A 22579-nucleotide genomic window follows, 5' to 3' on the forward strand; every position below is an offset into this window, starting at 1 on the left:
TATGAGCAAGCACTTTAGCGACAGTGGGAAGGAAAAACTCCCTTTTAACAGGAAGAAACCTCCGGCAGAACCAGGCTCAGGGAGGGGCGGGGTCATCTGCAGTGACCGATTGAGGTGAGGGGAGGAAGACAGGACAAAAGGCATGCTTGGGAAGAGAGCCAGAAATTAATAACAAGTTTACAAGTAAACAGGTATTTTAGAGATATTGAGCAAATGGTAGTAAGTAGTCCTACATATTCCAAGGTTCCTCACAGTGTTACTGGAGGCCAAGGTAATGCCATCCAGAGTAAGATATCATATTTCTCATCATATTAGACTTTAGGTCCTATTACAATAGCCTCAGTTTTATCTGAATTTAGAATCGCAAAGTTACAGGTCATCCAGGTCTTTATGTCTTTTCCTGCAGTTTAACTAATGAGTGTCAAAAATCTGAAGTGGTTTTGTTAATTTCATTTTCCTGATTGTAACTGAGTTTAGAAGCAGGTGATTCACTTTGAAATGTAAATTCACCACAGTAGAAGAATACAGGAAGAGTTTGGCATGTTCAAGTTCATCACTCCACAGAAATATGCCACACACAGACTGACATTGGGGAGTGATCGGTAACCCCCTCAAGCCTGTAGGTAAAAGTTTTAATGGTGGAAGCGTTGAAACAGTAGGGCAGTGATTTAGAAAAGCTTCAGCACCGACATGTCAAAGGCAGAGAGGGGAAATTTACAGCTAAATAGACCACAAAAAGTAGAGGTTGGCTTTGTTATATGGCCCGGGGAAAGTGAGGCATGTTAGTGTGTATGCTGCAGCGCGGCTCGAGTTGCCAGCTAGCTCACAAGCATGACTGTTTTTATTCAATAAAACAACCTCCAGTGAAATAAATGTTTATTTACACTTTTTGATAAATAAAAAGTAAAACTGTTTAAGATTACAAAAATGATCTGCACCTGTGTGCCGTACTCGTGCAGTTAGGATCAGTTCACTCCCCTTACATTAAAAGTGACATCGGTATAATAAAAAGAAAAAGAAACAAAGAGGAAACACGAACTGACCCCAGGTTACATTTAATAATCTCTTCAAATTATAAAATCCTAATTACTGAAAAGATACAAAAAACTAAACAAAAACTGAAATACAGATGTACAGTTATTCTGTTATTACATTCTACAATGTGACATATGTTTGTGGATTTAGCTAAGGTCCAGCCTTTAGGGAGATTTAAACATTTACAAACATGAGCCTATCAGACTGAGGCACAGCCTCGGTAACCTAAAGGGCACCAAATATTTACACTTCCAAATCATGTCGCCCTGTGCCACTGTGGAGTACATGCAGTCCTTTGTTAGGTAAACTAACACAGGACAATGTTGATCTGTGACGTTGTTGAAGGAGTGCAAGTCCTCAGTCAAAAATAAAAACACTCTCTGGAGACTCCATCAAAGCATTTAGTGGTTTCTTTCACAAACTGTCGTCATTCTGCTGAAGCTTTCAGACAAAGTTCCTCAACCTTGAGTTACATCAGTTTAGCTTCAAAAGAAACTGGAAAAGTGCTGGTATGGGAAGGTAAGCATTTATAAAATTTCAGTCTCACTCTTCAAGTATCCCGGTCTGCTACATGTGACAGATTTGAACTAAGTGGGTGCACTGCTTCGTTCTGGTGTCTACACGCTTAGGAAGCCTCCTTGTTTGAAAGATCACAGCGCTTTCCCTTTTAATGAGCTTTCAGTGGAGGAGCTTCTCAGTGTCCAACACAGTAATTGTCCATGTATGTAGGCATGAGCTCATAAACAAGGCCTCTAAAAACAGTGCTGGGGTCAGTGTCGTCTGATGGGTGGCTCGAGCTTGTTGGACAGGGCGGTGAGCACCTGGTCAAACTTAGAGTATCGCAGAGCCTGTTGCTCCTCGGCCCCCCGGCTCCCCCACAGCAGCCGCATCTGGAAATCAGTCAGGAAAAGCTCCAGGACTTCGGCCTGCTCCCCGAAACCTGCAACATCACATCAGTTTAACATTATTAGCAGCACAGGAGTGTAGAAAGGAACCGGAGACTACCATTTCTACCACAGAGGTCCCTGTAACTGGACCGGTCTCAAACATGAACAAGAACAGAATATATGTGTGTGAATAAGAGGGATGGACAGGGAAGCTGCAAGGAGCAGAGGTAATGAAGGTAGAGTTTAAATATCAGAGGTCAACTATCAGAATAGACATAAAGTGCACAAGAAAGGTGAAGAAGAGAGTGAAGCCAGGGTGGAGGGAGTGTGGATGAGCACGAGGGGTGATGTGTGACAGAAGCCAGAGCAAAGAGAAGTTTTATTACATGGAAGTGAGACCTGCGGTTGGCGTGACAAGAGGTGACATGACATCATACCCATAGGGAATAGGGTGCTCCTGATGGATGAAGACCCCATCAGGAGCAGAAGAAGAAAGGAAGAGTTTATTTACAGGAAGTGAAAGAGGAAGTTCTTGCAGTTCACTATACAGCCTTGGGTTGTTCATTTGGCCTACCAGTCGTGAAGCTATTTCTTACTGATTGATAATAATATAAACTTCAACTTAAAATAAACCATCAGCTCAAGAATGACCTTAGAATGGGATTTAGGAAATTAAAACACTTTTCCTAATTATTTTTTATAATCAGATTATTTAATGCTGCAGCATGTACCAGTCTCTTCAATAAAAGGTTTCAAATGTAGTTTGACTTGCATGCATTTCATGCATGCCTCAATCTGACTTTATTATATTTTATTGCAGGTTGCCACCTGGTTGGAACCAGTGTGTTGGACTTTTTCCAGATTGAAAAAAAATACATGCTCTAGTCTACCAACGCTTAAGTGGCTGCTAAGAAATGCTAGGCTACTTTTCTGCTAGAACTTGAGGAAAGCAGTATTTAAAAAAAGAAAGGGGAAAACGTGAAAGCACATTGGAAACAACATGAAGAACAGCAGTAAGCTGCAGCACCTAACATGCGATCCGTGTTCCTGCAGTGGAATGGCAACTGTGTGGAGAGTAAATACAGCAGGTCCCAAGACGGATCCCTGTGGTCTTTCGTGTTTAAATTTTCTAAAGGCTTGTATTTAATTTGCTAATGTTATAAAGCAGACATACTGCATTTTGTTTTCGTCTCTCACCTTGTAATTTGCTCTCAGCGTTAGAGCGGTAGATGCCCCCTAGCTGGGCAATGGTTCTCGCCGCCCCGAGGTGGAACATGACCACTTCCACCCCAACTTCCACCGTCTCCCATAGTTCTGTCCCCTCCTCACCCACCACTGCATTCTTCTCCATCAGAGTCAGAAGAGGGAGGACGTGGGGGAAAGTGGTGTTGGACAGCGGACAGCTTTCTGGAGAGTTGAAAGACAGATACAGAGATCATGTTTGTTGTGGAAACAATGGTGTAGCACCAAGATATGAGCAGGAATTGTTTCTCCATGCTTTTATCATGTGGTGTCGAGTTCAGGAGACGCTCTACCTCTTCCATCGTTCAGGCTCTTCATAAATGGCCTGAGAGTTTTTTCATAGAGAATGGCACCTTCTGTGTGCCGCTGCCGTAACGCCATCCAAGTCTCCTGCAGACGGGACACCTGAAAGACCGAAGAACAACACTATTGCTTTTGTGCCTTCCTCTCGTTTTGTATATATTTGTTTTATTCGATTTGTCTTACTATTTGTATTACCTGCACAGCTGAACCCACAATTGTTTGACAGCTAATCTTATAGAAATTGTCCCTGTCTTTATTTTTTTCAGTCTGAAAATATAGTTGAGATGTATATGATTCCTAAAAATATTCAGAGGTGATGTCTTTTTTTTATGTAAAGACAGTTTTGAATATATACAGAAACTTTGCCAGAAAAGACAGGCCAAGTTAAAAATATATATTAACAATAACTAAGAAAAAATATAAAATGAAGAAACTTTTCTGCATTTGAGTTAATAAAATCACTGAAAGGTTAATAAGTTATCAATAAATGACTTTGCACCTTTTGTTTGAGGATGTGATGAAGCACCCTGATATCAGAATTGTGACATTTTACAGCCTGACACCTTGAGGCAGGGAAACCCAAAAGAAGGCCGAAGGCTAAATCATGTAAGCGATAACATTAAATATCAGTGGGCCTCTTAGCTATTCCTGAAATTAAGCATCTTCACTAAAGGTGATAATAATAATAATAATAATAATAATAATAATAATGGATTGCATTTATATAGCACTTTTTGGGGCCCTCAAAGCGCTGTACAATTCCACTATTCATTCACTCTCACATTCACACACTGGTGGTGGCAAGCTACAGTTGTAGCCACGGCTGCCCTGGGGCAGACTGACAGAAGCGAGGCTGCCATATTGCGCCATCGGCCCCTCTGGCCATCACCAGTAGGCGGTAGGTGAAGTGTCTTGCCCAAGGCCCGGGGCTCGGACAGTCACATATTAAACAAATATGTAAGACTGCGGTCTTCCATTTGCGCAACATCTCTAAAGTTAGAAATATCCTGTCTCAGAGTGACGCTGAAAAACTAGTTCATGCATTTATTACTTCCAGGCTGGACTACTGTAATTCATTATTATCAGGATGTCCAAAAAACTCGCTGAAAAGCCTTCAGCTAATCCAAAATGCTGCAGCAAGAGTCCTGACAGGGACTAGAAAGAGAGAGCATATTTCTCCTGTTTTAGCTTCCCTTCATTGGCTTCCTGTTAAATCCAGAATTGAATTCAAAATCCTGCTCCTCACATACAAGGTCTTAAATAATCAGGCCCCATCTTATCTTAATGACCTTGTAGTACCATATCACCCTATTAGAGCACTTCGCTCTCGCTCTGCAGGCCTACTTGTTGTTCCTAGAGTATTTACAAGTAGAATGGGAGGCAGAGCCTTCAGTTTTCAGGCCCCTCTTCTGTGGAACCAGCTTCCAGTTTGGATTCGGGAGACAGACACTAGCTCTGCTTTCAAGATCAGGCTTAAAACTTTCCTTTTTGCTAAAGCATAGTTAGGGCTGGACCAGGTGACCCTGAATCCTCCCTTAGTTACACTGAGTTATTAATCTCTGTCTCTCTTCCACAGCATGTCTTTTATCCTGTCTTCCTTCTCTCACCCCAACCGGTCGCAGCAGATGGCCCCGCCCCTCCCTGAGCCTGGTTCTGCCGGAGGTTTCTTCCTGTTAAAAGGGAGTTTTTCCTTCCCACTGTCGCCAAAGTGCTTGCTCATAGGGGGTCATATGATTGTTGGGTTTTTCTCTGTATCTATGAAGCGCCTTGAGGCGACTTTTGTTGTGATTTGGCGCTATATAAATAAAATTGAATTGAATTGAATTGAACCGGCAACCTTCCGGTTACAAGACGAACTGCCAACTCTTTGAGCCATGATTGCGCCCTTATCAGTATACACAGTAGGCAAGGGGTTACAGCCTCATGTTTGTTGTACTACGCTGTTCCATTAAGTCAATATTTGTTAATCTCTTACCTATACCCTGGTTTAACTTTACCCCGGGCAACCTTTGTTACACATCCCTTGCTCTTCCGGCTGTTTCCTGCGTGCTTCCCCTATCTCCATGAACACAAATAACCAAAGCTCCGTGCAGTGCATGTTTACCTGCGGAAGCTCCAAGGCTCTCATGACTGCAGCGAAGCCAAACATATTGCCCATTGTGCTCTTGAGCTCAGCAGCGATTTGGATGATTTTGTGAAGCAGGCAGGCTCGTTCTTCAGTCGTCCCCGTGCAGCCCAACACGTGCACAGCCAACATAATCGACATGGTTTGAAACCTGCAGGAATGTTATGTTATATCAGGTCATGTCAGCCCACACAGTGATCACACTTTGCTTAAAGAGGTCCTTAAAGTCAGAACAAGACTTCCAACAGCAGGAATAGGGAGACAACATTGAAAGGGAAAGCAGACATATGACTAAATAAATCACGTAGTTAAAAGAAGGCTAAAAAAAAGATGGAAAGAATTATAAATTACTATGAATAAATTAGGAATAACACACCATGTCATTGCTGTTGTGACACTCCTGTGTATAAATGCCCCACTTAACAGCAGAAAGTCTTATAGCCTGGTAACAAAGCCAGGTTGGTCTCTCTAGTCTAGTCTACTAACTTAATTAGCAGCATTATAGTTTATGGTTCCAGTTTGTAAAAACATTTGATAGTAGATAAATTTGCAGATAACTAAAAACCAACTTGGTGGACAAAAGTCTAATAAGGCTCATGTCAGATATACACCGTTCTATCACGCTAATGAACAGCTGAACTGGTTGAACAGTATTCACCTCTCCAGCAGGTCTAGTCTTAACTGTTGTCCATGTGGCAGCGTGAGCAGCTCCATCCCGGAGGTAACGCCCATCATTCTTTGCACCTCTGGCGTGACCTCCAGAATTCTGGCCACCTAGGAACACACACAGATGTAAGAACTGCTGCATTAGATTTCAGTTAGCGGAAACAGGATGAGCAGGAAAATACACTTTAAAATCTCCTGAAACATCTGCATGTTTTCACACATCAATAACACTTTGATTTAGAAATGGTTTAGAATTTGCATTCAAACAAATACCCCATAGTTTACCTGTTATCACTAACGCATGGCTAGCCCTAGATTTCCTTCAGCATAGTTGCCACTGCGTTCAGACTAAAATAAAGAAATCCCTAAACCTTTCTGCAGAGCTGCAGTCCATCCTTAAAAAAGTCCCTATTACTTTACAAATATTGATTAGAGCAGCTATAAACAGTACCATGCAGTCAGCCTTAGTGATGTGTTTGGCCATTGTCCTGGGATCGACCTCCACCAGAAGCTCCTTCACCCTCCGCAGGACGCCCACTTCTAGAGGCTTATTCTCTTTTCCCATCAGTGGTGACTGGTACCTGCTGGGTTTGAAACAGGAGACCGTCTCCACCACAGGCGAAAAGTACACATTCCCATCCTCGGCCCTCAGTGGGTCGACTCCCGCTGACCCCTCTTCTGCCTGCAGCCTCTCCACATAGCTCTGAGGACCAGGGTACAGCTCTGTGTAGCAGCTCCCGTCTGCATGAGAGGAGGGAGAGACCTGGGTGTGGTGAGGTTGGGGTCTGTCAAGATGCTGTCTCTGTAGAGTGCTGCTGGGAGAGGGCAGAGGTTGGACGGTGTCCGAGCGCCTCGGCAGGGACGGAGTCACAGTGGGAGTCCGGCTGCTGGACGGAGTTCTGGATGTGGGGGCTGAAGAAGAAGGGAGGGAAAATTAGGAAAAAGATGTTTACAAATATTTATCCGAATAAAGCAGAATAAATATATACATTTCGGACACTACTTGAGATACATAATAAGAGGAAGTGGCACATTCTATGTGGATGATTATTATAGACTAATGAACCCATGACAATGAAATATACTGATAGAAATATCATCAGTATAGCTGATCACTGTGGTTAATAGTTTTGGACAATTATTTTAGGGCTCTAAGGCAGAGAGGAATATTATACCATCATGGCTTTTGGGTTGACTCATAGTTAATTAATGTTAAACTTTGTGCGCCTCTTATTTTCACCTTAGTCTGTGTCTTGGTGTTTCCCTTTTCCAGTTTAGTTCCTGCTTTATTTTGAAGGATAATTTCTTTTTTGCTTTCTGCATTTTCACTTCCTTTCTGTCAGTTTATTTCTGCCTTCATTATTGTCTAGACTGAGTTTACTGGTGCCATGATATTTCTCTCCCCGATTTGGATCTTTACTTTCATGTCATTTAGTTTATTCACCGTCTTGGTTTCTTTGACTTCACTCAGTCATGTCAGTTAATATCAAGCGGCGCTGCTCAATTTGTTTTTTAATAAACAGAAATGTAGATTCCTTTTTATCTTTAATTGTTGTCTCTGACTGCAATTAATCTACCGTGTGAGGACATCCAGTAGAATCATGTGAATCATTTAATTAATTAGTCAATTAATAGGACACACCTACAGTATAATGTATCTTTTGAAGACTTGCATTAACTCTTTCGAACTCTATTGCAGCTTTACTTGGGAATTTTTTCTTGTTAATGTTTTTTTCCTGATCATTAACTCATGGCCTGCTATTTGCTTTAATGTGCAATTTATTTGTCTTGTGAAACAACACGTTCACTTTTTTAAGTCAGAGGGCGAGGTAATGAAGTTCATGTAGATGAACTCACTATTTGAACACACTGTTTGATTAATGCACGCCAATAACCTTCTACTTACATCACACTCAATTACAACAGTTTATTTCTATGTTGCCTTCAATTTTTCAATTACTTCCATTTTATCCTCAAATGTCTTCACCCAAAACCATTCATTCATTTCAGATACACTTGTCTTTGTCTATAGTAACCTGTAGCAACAGTATTATCTACTACATCTATAGATCAGAGTTCACAACATTTGATCCAGTTTTCTCTTATACAACACACCTTGCTGCTGAAAACTACAAAAGGCTCTGAACCTTACTCCTGCTACCTTAGAGCCAATGCGGTCAGAGGTATTTTGCTCGTCAGAGCCCGATGGCAGTCATTCACTCAGAGACCGGTGAAGCAGGCTGGACACACAACCAACAGGCTCTGGTTGAAACGTGAGATCTTTTTACAGGGACGCTCTAGGTAAGTACTTAGATCAAAAACCCAAGATCAGCAAGAGTTTTAGAAGATAAAATGGCATTTTAATGTAAACCCCAAATACCTTTAATGCTGTTTTAGAGCATTTCTTTGTGTAGTTACGCTGCGAGTTCTGTTCTGAAATATGCATGACCGACCAGCTAAGTAGTAGCATATGGATTCTCACAGAGGAACAGAATATTTCCCAGATGTCTCCTCTCAACAATAACAAGGCTGAGCTTTATGATTGCATGGAGGAATCTCACTATATAAACCATCCTCATTCACAGTCATAGTTTGTTCTGATCACAAGGAACAAAAGCAAGAAAAAGAATGAATTGTTTTGGAATCGGATGCATTTCAGCTTGGAAATTTGTTTCCTTTCGAAAAAAAGAAGGAAGCTTCAAAGGTCACACAAGTTCAGACTTTCTCAAATTAAATACAGAGAGAACATGGAGTTACTTTTTTTGATGCAAAACAGAAAGATTTTTCTTATAAAGTTTTGTTTTGATTATTTTAAATTCGGAACTAAGGAAAAAATGTTAAGTCTTGCAAGCACAAAAGGTCTTTTGACTGGTGGTGGTCAGAGGGCCCGGTGGCGCCAGTGTCCGGCAGCCTCGCCTCTGTCAGTGCGCCCAAGGGTGGCTGTGGCTACAATGTAGCTTGCAATCACCAGTGTGTGAATGTGTGGGTGGATGACTGAATGTAGTGTAAAGTGCTTTGGGGTCCTTAGAGACCAAGTAAAGCGCTATACAAATACAGTCCATTTAACATTTAACATTAAACAATGGCAGCTTTTACAATATTTATAATTGTTGCTTTATAATTGCTTTATAATTTCATACCCACTAATGCTGGCAGCTGTGAAACAGGGAACAAAAAACAGCAAACAGCTTTGTTGCCTGCTTTTAAACCTCCTGAGATTTAGAGGCAGGAATTTTCACACTGCAGTTGAACCAGTGAGCTGCAGAAAATCTGGAAGCTATGCAAGTATTAAAGTGGGGTGCCTCAGCTTAGTGAAAAACAACTGGAAATCTTTTGTAGAAAGACTGGTGGTGGTGTGAATCAGGGTGGTTTTAGCTATACGGCAACCTTTGCTGTCAAACATAAACTGAAATGACTGAGTTATATTATTTACTCAGATTAGTAATCTAGATCACTAATGATGTACATTATAAAATACCAAAGTATTTTACAATGCCACATTCCCAAAGTGAAATTACAAGGCTCAGAAGTTAGCTTTTTAAATACATCCCGACTTCTAATCAGGAAAATAAATTGGCCTCTTGGATTTAACTGTCATTCTTATGTTTAATAAGAATCACTAGATAGCATCTAATGTGTTCTTAAACATTCATAACTTACGTTTTGGTTGTCATCATTGCAAGTTGCAGAAATCCATTGTCATTTCTTGATCTGGAGTCACTACATCACTGCCAATATCTTCCAGTGTGTATGCAGGAAGGAATTTTTTTAATAATTTTTCTTTGTTTTTAAGTTCATAGAAACCCTTAAACTCAAGGCCCTTACTAAACAGAAGGAGAGATTTAACATCTTGACATCTCTGTCAGAATCTCTTTCAGAGATGTGCCATCCGAACTTCCTGGCACTTGCAGTGCTGCTATGCTCTACATTGTTGGTAAATGGAGGGAAAGTCTTGGTGTTCCCTGTGGATGGAAGTCACTGGATCAACATGAATATCATCATCGCAGAGCTTCACTCCAGAGGTCATGAAGTCACAGTGGTGCGGCCAAACGACACCTGGTACATCAAGTCAGAGTCCCCCCACTACAAGACCATCACTATAAAGTTCTCGAATGGTTTTAACAAAGAGCACTTTGAGGCATTTGTAATGGAAACACTAATCATGCGTCGCCAAGGTGCTTCACTGTGGACTCGATTATCAATGGAGCATGACTTAGTGAAACAGTTGTATCAAATGCATGTCAAAGTGCTTGAGATGGTGGAGGGAATGTTTGAGGATACCAAGCTGATGCAGAGCCTCCGTGATGCCAAATATGATTTGGTTCTGACTGATCCTGCAATTGGTACAGGTGTTCTTATGGCTCATCGTTTGGGTCTTCCACTTGTCTTTAATGTCCGATGGACTATTCAGGGTGAAGGCCATTTTGCAATTGCACCTTCTCCACTCTCTTACATTCCCATACCAGGGACAGAGCTGACTGACAAGATGACTTTCATTCAGCGTGTCCAGAATATGCTCTACTTTTTCTTCTTAACTTTACAAAATTGGTATATGACAGAACCAAACTACAAACCATTTGTCCATCGTCATTTTGGCAGTGATGTACATTACATGGAGCTGTTTCAGTCAGCAGACATCTGGTTGATGAGAAACGATTTCACCTTTGAGTTCCCTCGACCCTCAATGCCAAACGTTGTCTACATGTCAGGATTTCAGTGCAAACCCTCCAAGCCCCTGTCTAAAGAGCTAGAGGACTTTGTGCAGAGCTCAGGTGAACATGGTGTCATTGTGATGACACTGGGGTCTGTGGTGGAAAAACTTCCAGAGGACATCGCTGAAGACATTGCTGCTGCTTTTGCAGAACTTCCTCAGAAGGTGATTTGGAGGCACAAAGGCAAAAGACCATCCACCCTTGGTAATAACACGCGAATCTTGGACTGGTTGCCCCAAAATGACCTCCTGGGTCACCCCAAGACCAGAGTGTTTGTGGCCCATGGAGGCACCAATGGGATACAGGAGGCCGTTTACCACGGTGTGCCCCTGGTTGGCCTGCCACTTATGTTTGACCAGGCTGATAACTTCTTCAGGATGAAAGCAAGAGGTGTGGCCAAAGTCCTTGATATTGCAACAGTGAACAAAGAAAACTTCTTGGAGGCGCTAAAGGAGGTACTCTACCAACCATCCTACAGGGAGAAAATGAAGAAGCTGTCAAGCATCCAAAGAGATCAGCCTATGAAACCGCTGGACCGAGCCATGTTCTGGATTGAGTTTGTCATGCGGCACAAAGGAGCGGCGCACTTAAGGACGGAGTCTTACAAGATGTCCAGCATCCAGTACTACTCGATCGATGTGGCAGCCTTTCTGCTGACAGTTATTCTGCTAGTATTTACCATTTTTATTTCAGCAGTCAAGTTTCTATTGCGTAAGTTATTTTACAGAAACAAAGTCAAAAAGGAATGATGATTGTGTTGCAAAATTTGTATGCTTGTCGTCTGTTCTCTATTCAGAAGAAGGACAGAGATAAATTTGTACTGGTAGTGTAACAAACCTGAGTGTGTGTGCAGCTCAATTCAGCTATACAAACCTCACATTTTCTAATGACCTCGGTCTAGCCATATTTCAGATGTATTTTTGCTTATTTGTCAGTATCTTAAAAACTTAAAATAGAAATTATTATTATAGTGTTGTTCAGGGAAAAGTTAGTAAATGAAGCAAGCAAATCAATGAATCAGTTATGGGTTTATATTCATTTGATTTGGAATAGTCTGCTGTTTAAACACTTTAAGAATCACCACATTTCCTACAATTGTCTAACCGTTAAACAGGGACACAATTAAATGTTTCTGACTGTCGTATGGTGATGATGCCTAATCCTTTATTAAGAGCACATAAGAAGAGTTTGGCCTCATGCAGTGCTCAACAATAGAATATATATTTTTTATATGTATTTTTGTAGAAATTTCACAGAATTTTATGGTGATATTTTTTAAATTTATTACTAAAACTTATGTATCCTGACCAACTTATTCACAGTAATATAGAACCAGTGTGCAAGTAGCTGAAGTTCACTATGTACTGTATATTTTCCCACTAAACGTTGTTGGAATACAAAATAAAGTAATTTGAAATCTGATACAACTTGATACACGCACTTTATTATATTTTAACTATGGATCACTATTCATCACTTTGCTGTTTTAACAAAAAATAAATACAGAAATGTCTTCATTGTTAAATTTAATAACATGACTACATTTAACTAGAGAGAGATACTCCCTACAGCTTATGACAAAATTTGATCCGATTTGATTGATGGCCCTAATCATGACCCTTTGACCTCCCCCCCCCCCCCCCCCCGGAAGTGTGTAATTTGATCCCCTAAGCGTGACGAATTGCATCCGGAGAAGGGAGGGGGAACCCCCGGAAGCGCGGCACCTGTTGTTGGGAAAAAAAAGAAAAAAGTTTTTAGAGGGAGGAGAATAAAAGCAGAGAGGAGGAGCACAATTTCTAAGGCACAGACGCAAGATGGATTTCCTTCTGCAGCCCAGCAGCGCTCCTGTGTACTTGGACGGCGAAGAAATCTGCTCTCCCAAAGAAGGCTTTGAATATGACATATTCAAATACAGCATATTTACTATGGAAGGCCTCGATCCGGACCTTATGACCCTACCGGAAATACTCCGGAAGTGTCTAGTCATTTTCAGACCTGATGCGTCATGTTCCCTAAGCATGAGGGGAGGGGTATGGTTGCTGGGGGGAGATCAGAGAGGGTTCCTGAAGCACAGCGGTGACGCAGCAGTTGACTCTGTGCTGTATAGAGAGACAGAGCGGCAGTTAGTTTTCCACAAACTCATAGTTTGAATTCCGTTTCGATATTATGACAATTTTCTCTGTATTTCTTTTTTTTTTTTTTTTTACAATAGCGGATGTAATTTTACTTTCTTAAGCTGCACCGGCGTTTGTAATGGGAATAAAGAGTGACTTCCTGTAGAGAACCGTTTCTTTCAATAGTATTTTATTTTCCTATAATACAGACGCAGTAAAAAAACCTTTAAGATACGCCATAGCTTGTGATGAAAATAAGAACTTTCTATCCGCTTGTAACCTACAGGCTGCCTATGTGTAAAAATGAATAAATATCCCTTAGTGAATACTACTTTTCCCTTTGAGAGTCCTTTTTACAAGAGACTGAAAAACAAACCATAATAGCCGTGACAGGAGCTCTTGTTTCACACACACACACACACACACACACACACACACACACACACACACACACACACACACCGCGGGTCAAGGAGGAATGAGACAGCAGATATCAGTTTTTTCTCAATGCTTATAACCTATAACGCGTCCTCCAAAAAATTATTATTATTATTAAAACATCTATATGAGGTAGCTTTTGCGCAGCCTGCTCCTTGGTAGAGTTTTTTTCTTCATTACTTTTACAATGGGTTTTCTCAATAGACAGAAAATGATGACGCTGAGGAGTCAACAGCCGATATTATCATTGCTTGTAACCCGGTAAATAATTTCGTACATCTCCCCATAAAATAAGCCTTAGTGGAAAAAAGCTCATATTCGAATAAGTTTATTCCCCTCTGTGAGAAAGAGTTTTTTTTCTCAGAGTCAACCATGAGGCGAGTTTTGTCAACAGGAGGCGAGCAAAAACAACTGTTCTGTTTACATTATACGTGCTTTAGAAGACATAGCATACCACAGGTCAGCTCAGCAACATTTCGACTTTGGCTTGTTTTTTCTGGTTAACGTTAATTACGTAATTTAGAATTAAAGTTTAGTGTTCTTAGCATTTAGGATCAACAACTGTTGCCCATAAAGTAAAACAAATATCCGCCTCTAAGTCGTATTTTACCGTTGCAGAATGTGGAAAACAGACAGCCCTCACAGGAGGCACCCAGGGGCCCACCTCACACACCATAGTTAAAATATTTAAATTTCAACTAAATTTGTAGTAATGATCGGATTTCCTCACTTATCTACACCACACTCCTTGTCCTTGATTTCTTATCGTTTCTTATCGTTCCTCTGTCCCTTAATAGAAACCACATATATAGAAACTATCCTCCCTTTCAGTTGTCTTTTGCACTTCCATATCGCAAAGCAGTTACTGTAGGTTATTTTCTGCTTATGCATTAATGTAATTAATTAACTTATTTATCCTTAAGTAAGGTAATGACTTGAGTTCTAATGCTTTTTGTCTCTTGAGTTAGCTGTCAATGTGGGATTTTTTTCCCCTTTTGTTCAGTTAAAGCTGCCTTTCATTCTTCAACACAGCTTAAACTCTAATAGGTAAGCTTTCTTGTAATTTCTTAGTTCTGCAGGCTTCTTGAAAGACATCCGAGACTCTTCTTTGGATGCTGGCTGCCTTTTGTTTTGTTTTCTGTCAAGATGATCCCACACCGCTTCGATTATCTTGAGGTTCGAACCCTGGAGAGATCAATCCATGACTGATGCGTTGTTTCATCCAGGCATACTTTGACTACATTGGCAGTATGTTTGCGATCATTGTCGTACTGAAAAATGAAGTTGAAGCCAATCAGACACTACGTGGTATTACATGGTCGATCAAAATCTGGTGGAACTTTTCTACATTCATAATTTGATTAATTTGGATAAGAGCTCCAACAACACTGGCTGAAATCCAGCCTCAAAGCACGGTAGAGTATCCACGCTGTGTTAAAGACGGCTATAGACATTCACTGTTGTATCTCTCTTCGGACCTCTTCCATGCATATTTCAAATTTGGATTCATTACTCCATAAGACATATTACAGCTGATTTCTTTTTCCAGTCAATTTCTTGTGTAATTTGGCACACCTCAGCCTTATTTTTCTCTGTTCTCCTTCCTTAAGAATGGCTTATTAACAGCCACCCTTCCAACTCAGATAACTTTTGATGAGGTTTCATGAAATGTTTACAGCACTCGAGTTACTCGCCACGGCCATCCTAAATGCTAAGAACACTAAACTTTAATTCTAAATTACGTAATTAACGTTAACCAGAAAAAACAAGCCAAAGTCGAAATGTTGCTGAGCAGACCTGTGGTATGCTATGTCTTCTAAAGCACGTATAATGTAAACAGAACAGTTGTTCTTGCTCGCCTCCTGTTGACAAAACTCGCCTCATGGTTGACTCTGAGAAAAAAAACTCTTTCTCACAGAGGGGAATAAACTTATTCGAATATGAGCTTTTTTCCACTAAGGCTTATTTTATGGGGAGATGTACGAAATTATTTACCGGGTTACAAGCAATGATAATATCGGCTGTTGACTCCTCAGCGTCATCATTTTCTGTCTATTGAGAAAACCCATTGTAAAAGTAATGAAGAAAAAAACTCTACCAAGGAGCAGGCTGCGCAAAAGCTACCTCATATAGATGTTTTAATAATAATAATAATTTTTTGGAGGACGCGTTATAGGTTATAAGCATTGAGAAAAAACTGATATCTGCTGTCTCATTCCTCCTTGACCCGCGGTGTGTGTGTGTGTGTGTGTGTGTGTGTGTGTGTGTGTGTGTGTGTGTGTGTGTGTGTGTGTGTGTGTGTGTGTAACAAGAGCTCCTGTCACGGCTATTATGGTTTGTTTTTCAGTCTCTTGTAAAAAGGACTCTCAAAGGGAAAAGTAGTATTCACTAAGGGATATTTATTCATTTTTACACATAGGCAGCCTGTAGGTTACAAGCGGATAGAAAGTTCTTATTTTCATCACAAGCTATGGCGTATCTTAAAGGTTTTTTTACTGCGTCTGTATTATAGGAAAATAAAATACTATTGAAAGAAACGGTTCTCTACAGGAAGTCACTCTTTATTCCCATTACAAACGCCGGTGCAGCTTAAGAAAGTAAAATTACATCCGCTATTGTAAAAAAAAAAAAAAAGAAATACAGAGAAAATTGTCATAATATCGAAACAGAATTCAAACTATGAGTTTGTGGAAAACTAACTGCCGCTCTGTCTCTCTATACAGCACAGAGTCAACTGCTGCGTCACCGCTGTGCTTCAGGAACCCTCTCTGATCTCCCCCCAGCAACCATACCCCTCCCCTCATGCTTAGGGAACATGACGCATCAGGTCTGAAAATGACTAGACACTTCCGGAGTATTTCCGGTAGGGTCATAAGGTCCGGATCGAGGCCTTCCATAGTAAATATGCTGTATTTGAATATGTCATATTCAAAGCCTTCTTTGGGAGAGCAGATTTCTTCGCCGTCCAAGTACACAGGAGCGCTGCTGGGCTGCAGAAGGAAATCCATCTTGCGTCTGTGCCTTAGAAATTGTGCTCCTCCTCTCTGCTTTTATTCTCCTCCCTCTAAAAACTTTTTTCTTTTTTTTCCCAACAACAGGTGCCGCGCTTCCGGGGGTTCCCCCTCCCTTCTCCGGATGCAATTCGTCACGCTTAGGGACAGGTGGCGCGCTTCCGGGGTTTCCCCCTCCCTTCTCCGGATGCAATTCGTCACGCTTAGGGGATCAAATTACACACTTCCGGGGGGGGAGGGGGGAGGTCAAAAGGTCATGATTAGGGCCATCAAACAAATCGGATCAAATTTTGTCATAAGCTGTAGGGAGTATCTCTCTAACTAGTTAAAACATATATTCAGGATTTATTAAAGTTTTCCATCTGACACCTATTTATTATGCAATTTTTCTTTTTTCATTGAGGGATAATTGAAGTCACTATTTTTGTCAAGTTTCAGCTTTACCATTTTGTTACATGAAACATTTTAAAAGTTCTTATTGTTTTTACTCTTAAACCTTTTGAGGTCGAAGTCATCATCAGCAATGACCCCCAACCCCGAGCAGTATTTATTTAAAACTGTTTCCTAAGGTTTTGATCATCAGACGAAAAACTACTAAACATTCTCACTGACGATATATGAAAAACTATGAAGGGTTAGGTTTAACGTGATTACCTTTCATGAAGCACTAACGTCTTATTTGATGCGTGAGTAAAGTGAAGTATTGGACTGTATCACTTTACTGGAAGAACGTGAAAGCTGAAGAATTTGTTCAAACTGGTCTTATCCTGAAGAACAGAAATTTTCCATCACTTTCTAATAAGAAATAAAGAAGCTTATCGGTGTTTCCTTACATTATTTAAATTGACCTGAATCAATGCAAGTTTTTAGTTATTGAAACCAAAGAAGACTTGTAGGACAATCTCATACACAGTAAATTCAAAAGTGTTAAATGTTTTGGTGTTAATAGTCTTCTTGCAAAAGTAGAGTTAATTTTACTCTAAGCAGAGTCACATTCTTTTAATGTAACTCTGAGGTGTAAAATGATAGTAGTTAAAATCGAGTGTTAAAAATGAGTGTTTCTATGTCAAATCTGGAGGTGTTACAATGGAAACATTAACTCTTGACCTCTTAACTCTGAACTCCTAGAGGGGCTATGACACCAACAGAGTAAATTCACAGACTCCGCCCCCAGCACGGCTCCAATCGAAGCTGAAGTGAAGCCGTTTCAGAACATTTTGCTCTACATATTCGAGTTGTTTGCCATGCTTGGTAAGTCATTTTTTCAAATATTGTTTCAATTATTATTATGAGCTTTTACTTCTGTGGCTCTTTGGAGTTGAGACAAAGCTGTGTGAAAGGCATTAGCCATGTTGCTCGCTGATAGCATAATATTCTGTTTTAGCTAGCTGAAAGGTATTGTTTGCGGGCAAATACCACAGCCTTGAAAAAAAGCTTGCATGTGAATTTTCAGTCAAACTTTTGGTCAAATACACCTAAAACAATGTCTAGAATGTGAAATGTTGGTATAATGGTGCTACTTGAAGCCTGAAAACGATCGCACATATAAAAAACAAACAAACGAGCAAACAGCAGTAGCTGACGTCCTGACTGGATTCTACGTTAGCATAGATCCCTCCAGAGTTTTGTGCACACGGTTTAGGTAAAAATGAAAAAGGTTGAGGTTTTACATTTAGTTCAGTATTACCTGTTGCCTGTGTCTTTGTCTTTTGGGAAAATACTTTACACAAGTAATGGCTCAAAGAGGATTCCTTTTTTTTTTTTTTACTGTGCTGCAATTGTTTACTGGATTATTTGTGCCATTAATTAGTGTCAACTAATTTTTATTCAATCTCCGCACAGGATATGCTTGTGAAGATGGAATATGGGGGAGAGCAGAAGTGCGTTGAAGTTCCACAAAGGGATGAATGAAGGACATGCATATTGTATTGAAGAAATAAGTGATGAGAATGCTGTTATTTGCATTTACCATGTCAGACCTTTTGATAAACAAAATTCTAATGAAAGTGAGAACATGTACACTGTTACATCTTTCAGAAAATGTTTTGAAATTGTGGTGCACAGTTCAGAATAAATGTTTTTCAAAAACCATTGCATCTTTTTAGTAAATGTTTATTTCCAAAAGAAATTTCTAGAAGTTCAGAACAGTAAAATTCCTGCTTTTTAGAATGAATTCGAAGATAACTCTTACGTAGTTAAACTAAAATACTCTTTGAGAGTTAATATATAAACTCTTAACACCCAGTGTTAAATTATCAACTCCAGACAGATTTGGTGTTTAACACTAAATCAGAGTTAACGTACCAACTCTCCAAAAAGAGTTAAATTAACACTCTCTGGTGTGGACCCATATAGACACTTTAATAGTGTTGAAATCAAATCCGACAGTGTTAATTTGGACATGCTGGATTTGCTGTGTAGAGTTTCACTTTAGTTTTTCAAATTCACCCGCATTTCATTATTTTTTTTTTAAATTTAATTTATTTTTTTCAAATGTTACAGTGAATTCTGCCTTTTTCCCCCTCATATTTACACTTTAATTAAGATCATATGAACAGTCTGGGGTTCCACACCACAATCACCTTTACTGTGCAACATGCTCGTCTCTAGCTCCCAAACTTCTTGTCAGCCTCTATTTACTGAAGGAACACAAACTTTAACTTATCTCTTAAAAGAAAACATTACTGCAGATAATGAGCAAAGTCATATTTAAAAACAAAAAGTAAAAGATTAAATGTTTAACATGAATATTCATAAGAATCAACGAAGTTTACATATATAAATGTTGACTCTAGAATTCAAATCAAGTACAAAAAGGTTTAGCTGATTGTAACATTTGAAATGAACTAATCAAGAGGACAAGTTTCACGTTTTTTGTTGGAATCATTGTTTAGTCATACAGAAGTTATTTCTTGTTTTGCTGTTTCTTTGTGACTACGGTGTTAAAAAGGTATGAAAATTTAGCGGCAAAGTCACTAACTTATCAATAATGAGATCAACAGTAGGAGATACTCACTGCTGTGAGTAAGAGGCTCATGACTTTAAGATAATAATCTACATCTATAACTTAACCTTTAAATCTGAGTTTTTATCTTAAAAGCCAAAACCAAAGCAGACCTGGCAAATACATCTGACCTCCAAATTTATATATTGGCCAGTCCATATTTTCCCAACTTAAACTTTATCTCAGGTATATCTGTCATTAGTTATTAGGGTGATACAAGCTCTTGAACTCAAACCATTTGCTTAAGAAATAATCTAACATCTTGACATTTTTGTCAGAATCTCTTTCAGAGATGTGCCATCCGAACTTGCTGGCACTTGCAGTGCTGCTATGCTCTACATTGTTGGTAAATGGAGGGAAAGTCTTGGTGTTCCCTGTGGATGGAAGTCACTGGATCAACATGAATATCATCATCGCAGAGCTTCACTCCAGAGGTCATGAAGTCACAGTGGTGCGGCCAAACGACACCTGGTACATCAAGTCAGAGTCCCCTCACTACAAGACCATCACTATAAATTCCTCGGCCGGATTTGATGAAGAGCGTTTTGGGGGATTTGTTATGAAAACACTAATCATGCGTCGACAAGGTGCTTCTCTTTGGACACGTTTATCAATGGAATATGATTTAGTGAAAGAGTTTTATGAAATGCATAAGAAAGTGCTTGAGATGGTGGAACGCATGTTTGAGGATACCAACCTGATGCAGAGCCTCCGTGATGCCAAATATGATTTGGTTCTGACTGATCCTACGATTGGTACAGGTGTTCTTATGGCTCACCGTTTGGGTCTTCCACTTGTCTTTAATGTCCGATGGACTATTCAGGGTGAAGGCCATCTAGCAATTGCACCTTCCCCACTCTCTTACATCCCCATACCAGGGACAGAGCTGACTGACAAGATGACTTTCATTCAGCGTGTCCAGAATATGCTCTACTTTTTCTTCACATGTTTTCAAATTTGGTACATCACAGAACCAAACTACAAACCATTTGTCCATCGTCATGTTGGCAGTGATGTACATTACATGGAGCTGTTTCAGTCAGCAGACATCTGGTTGATGAGAAACGATTTCACCTTTGAGTTCCCTCGACCCACAATGCCAAACATTGTCTACATGTCAGGATTTCAGTGCAAACCCTCCAAGCCCCTGTCTAAAGAGCTAGAGGACTTTGTGCAGAGCTCAGGTGAACATGGTGTCATTGTGATGACACTGGGGACGCTGGTAGAAGAACTTCCAGAGGACATCGCTGAAGACATTGCTGCTGCTTTTGCAGAACTTCCTCAGAAGGTGATTTGGAGGCACAAAGGCAAAAGACCATCCACCCTTGGTAATAACACGCGAATCTTGGACTGGTTGCCCCAAAATGACCTCCTGGGTCACCCCAAGACCAGAGTGTTTGTGGCCCATGGAGGCACCAATGGGATACAGGAGGCCGTTTACCACGGTGTGCCCCTGGTTGGCCTGCCACTTATGTTTGACCAGGCTGATAACTTCTTCAGGATGAAAGCAAAAGGTGTGGCCAAAGTCCTTGATATTGCAACAGTGAACAAAGAAAACTTCTTGGAGGCGCTAAAGGAGGTACTCTACCAACCATCCTACAGGGAGAAGATGAAGGAGCTGTCAAGCATCCAAAGAGATCAGGCTATGAAACCGCTGGACCGAGCCATGTTCTGGATCGAGTTTGTCATGCGGCACAAAGGAGCGGCGCACTTAAGGACGGAGTCTTACAAGATGTCCAGCATCCAGTACTACTCGATCGATGTGGCAGCCTTTCTGCTGGCAGTTATTTTGCTAGTATTTACCATTTTTGTTTCAGCAGTCAGGTTTCTGATGTGTAAGTTTTACAGAAACAAAGTCAAAAAGGAATGATGATTTTTATGCTTGTCATCTGTTCTCTATTCAGGAGAAGGACAGAGATAAATTTGTACTGGTAGTGCAACAAACCTGAGTGTGTGCTCAGCGCAGCAATGCAAATCTCACAATTGTCTAATAAACTCGGTTTAATCACATTTCAGATGTGTTTTTGTTGTTGTTTTTTTTTTCAATCTTAAAAACTTAAAATGTATATAATTTTCAGTGTTTTTCAGTAAAAAGTTAGAAAATGAGGCAAGTAAATCAATAAATTAGTTACGGGTTTAAATTCATGTGACTTAGAATATTTTGCTGTTGTAAACACTTTAAGAATCACCACATTTCCTAAAATTGTCTAACAGTTAAACAGGGAGATAATTAAATTTTCCTACACCCGTATGGTGATGATGTTTAAACCGTCATTAAGAGCACATAAGAAGATTTTGGCCTCATGCAGTGCTCAACTATAGAACATATTTTATTATATGTATTGTTGTAGAAATATTACAGAATTTGATGGTGATATTTTTCATGTGCATAAAAAAAACTTCTGTAACCTGACCAACATATTGACAGTAATATAGAAACAGTGTGCAAGTAGCTGAAATTCACTGTGTACGGTATATTTTTCCCACTCTATTTCAAATGGTGGTGGAATAGAAAATAAAGTAAGTTGAAATCTAATACAACTATTTTGGTGCACTGAATTACATATTACCATAGAACACTATTGATCACTTTGTTGATTTAAAAAATATATATACAGCAATGTCTCCATTGTTACATTTATTTTTAACTTAACTACATTTAACTACAGAGCCCCACAAGAGACATTGGAGGAAAAAAAAAATAAAGATGAACTTCAGTGAAATCTCGCAAAATAGGCTGCAATCCTTCACAGGTCGCATTTGAAGGCCGAGTCGGTGTATCCTTCGTGGCCCAACCTATCCCAGAATTCATAACACGGCCCAGCCAATTCCAGTTTCTAACAATGGCGGCAAATATCTGGACTTTTTATCAAGACATCAATTATTTGCAAAAGTGCGCCGATGTTTTCGGAGACATCTGTTACCCACCAGCTCAAAGCTGACCGGGAAGTCGAGGCCCACTAGAGCTGGGGGGAACACCGTACTCGCAAAAGTTTTGCGAGATCTCACAGAAGTTCATCTTCATTTTTTTTTCTGCAATGT

General features: G+C 40.1%; 1 protein-coding gene, 1 long non-coding RNA gene and 1 pseudogene across 5 annotated transcripts in view; 2 read left to right on the top strand and 1 right to left on the bottom strand.

Moving 5' to 3' along the window:
* Positions 1 to 859: 859 nt before the first annotated feature.
* Positions 860 to 22579, bottom strand: part of sh2d3cb (SH2 domain containing 3Cb) — a 54779-nt gene continuing 33059 nt past the window's right edge. The window contains exons 7-12 of the mRNA XM_026188319.2: positions 6710 to 7170; positions 6251 to 6366; positions 5572 to 5743; positions 3458 to 3569; positions 3120 to 3329; positions 860 to 1975 (exon numbers count right to left, since the gene is read on the bottom strand). Of these exons, the coding sequence (XP_026044104.1) occupies positions 1806 to 1975; positions 3120 to 3329; positions 3458 to 3569; positions 5572 to 5743; positions 6251 to 6366; positions 6710 to 7170 (1241 nt within the window). The 3' untranslated portion in view covers positions 860 to 1805. The remainder of the gene's footprint in view (positions 1976 to 3119; positions 3330 to 3457; positions 3570 to 5571; positions 5744 to 6250; positions 6367 to 6709; positions 7171 to 22579) is intronic.
* Positions 1421 to 3947, top strand: LOC145432488 (uncharacterized). The gene is made up of 2 exons (XR_013912795.1): positions 1421 to 1554; positions 2743 to 3947. It is a non-coding gene; the product is annotated as an uncharacterized LOC145432488 (long non-coding RNA).
* On the top strand, positions 8216 to 21547 carry LOC113034036 (UDP-glucuronosyltransferase 2A2 pseudogene; annotated as a pseudogene). Of its 3 annotated transcripts, XR_013912791.1 has the most exons (3): positions 8216 to 8559; positions 17662 to 17784; positions 18376 to 18624. The product of XR_013912791.1 is annotated as a UDP-glucuronosyltransferase 2A2 pseudogene, transcript variant X3 (transcript). The 3 variants fall into 3 exon arrangements; XR_013912789.1 differs by lacking the exons at positions 17662 to 17784; positions 18376 to 18624 and adding an exon at positions 10125 to 12392 and having other exon boundaries at positions 8276 to 8559; XR_013912790.1 differs by lacking the exons at positions 17662 to 17784; positions 18376 to 18624 and adding an exon at positions 19816 to 21547 and having other exon boundaries at positions 8418 to 8559.

This window comes from Astatotilapia calliptera, chromosome 12, assembly GCF_964374335.1.
Source record: "Astatotilapia calliptera chromosome 12, fAstCal68.1, whole genome shotgun sequence".
Taxonomy (NCBI): Eukaryota; Metazoa; Chordata; class Actinopteri; order Cichliformes; family Cichlidae; genus Astatotilapia; species Astatotilapia calliptera.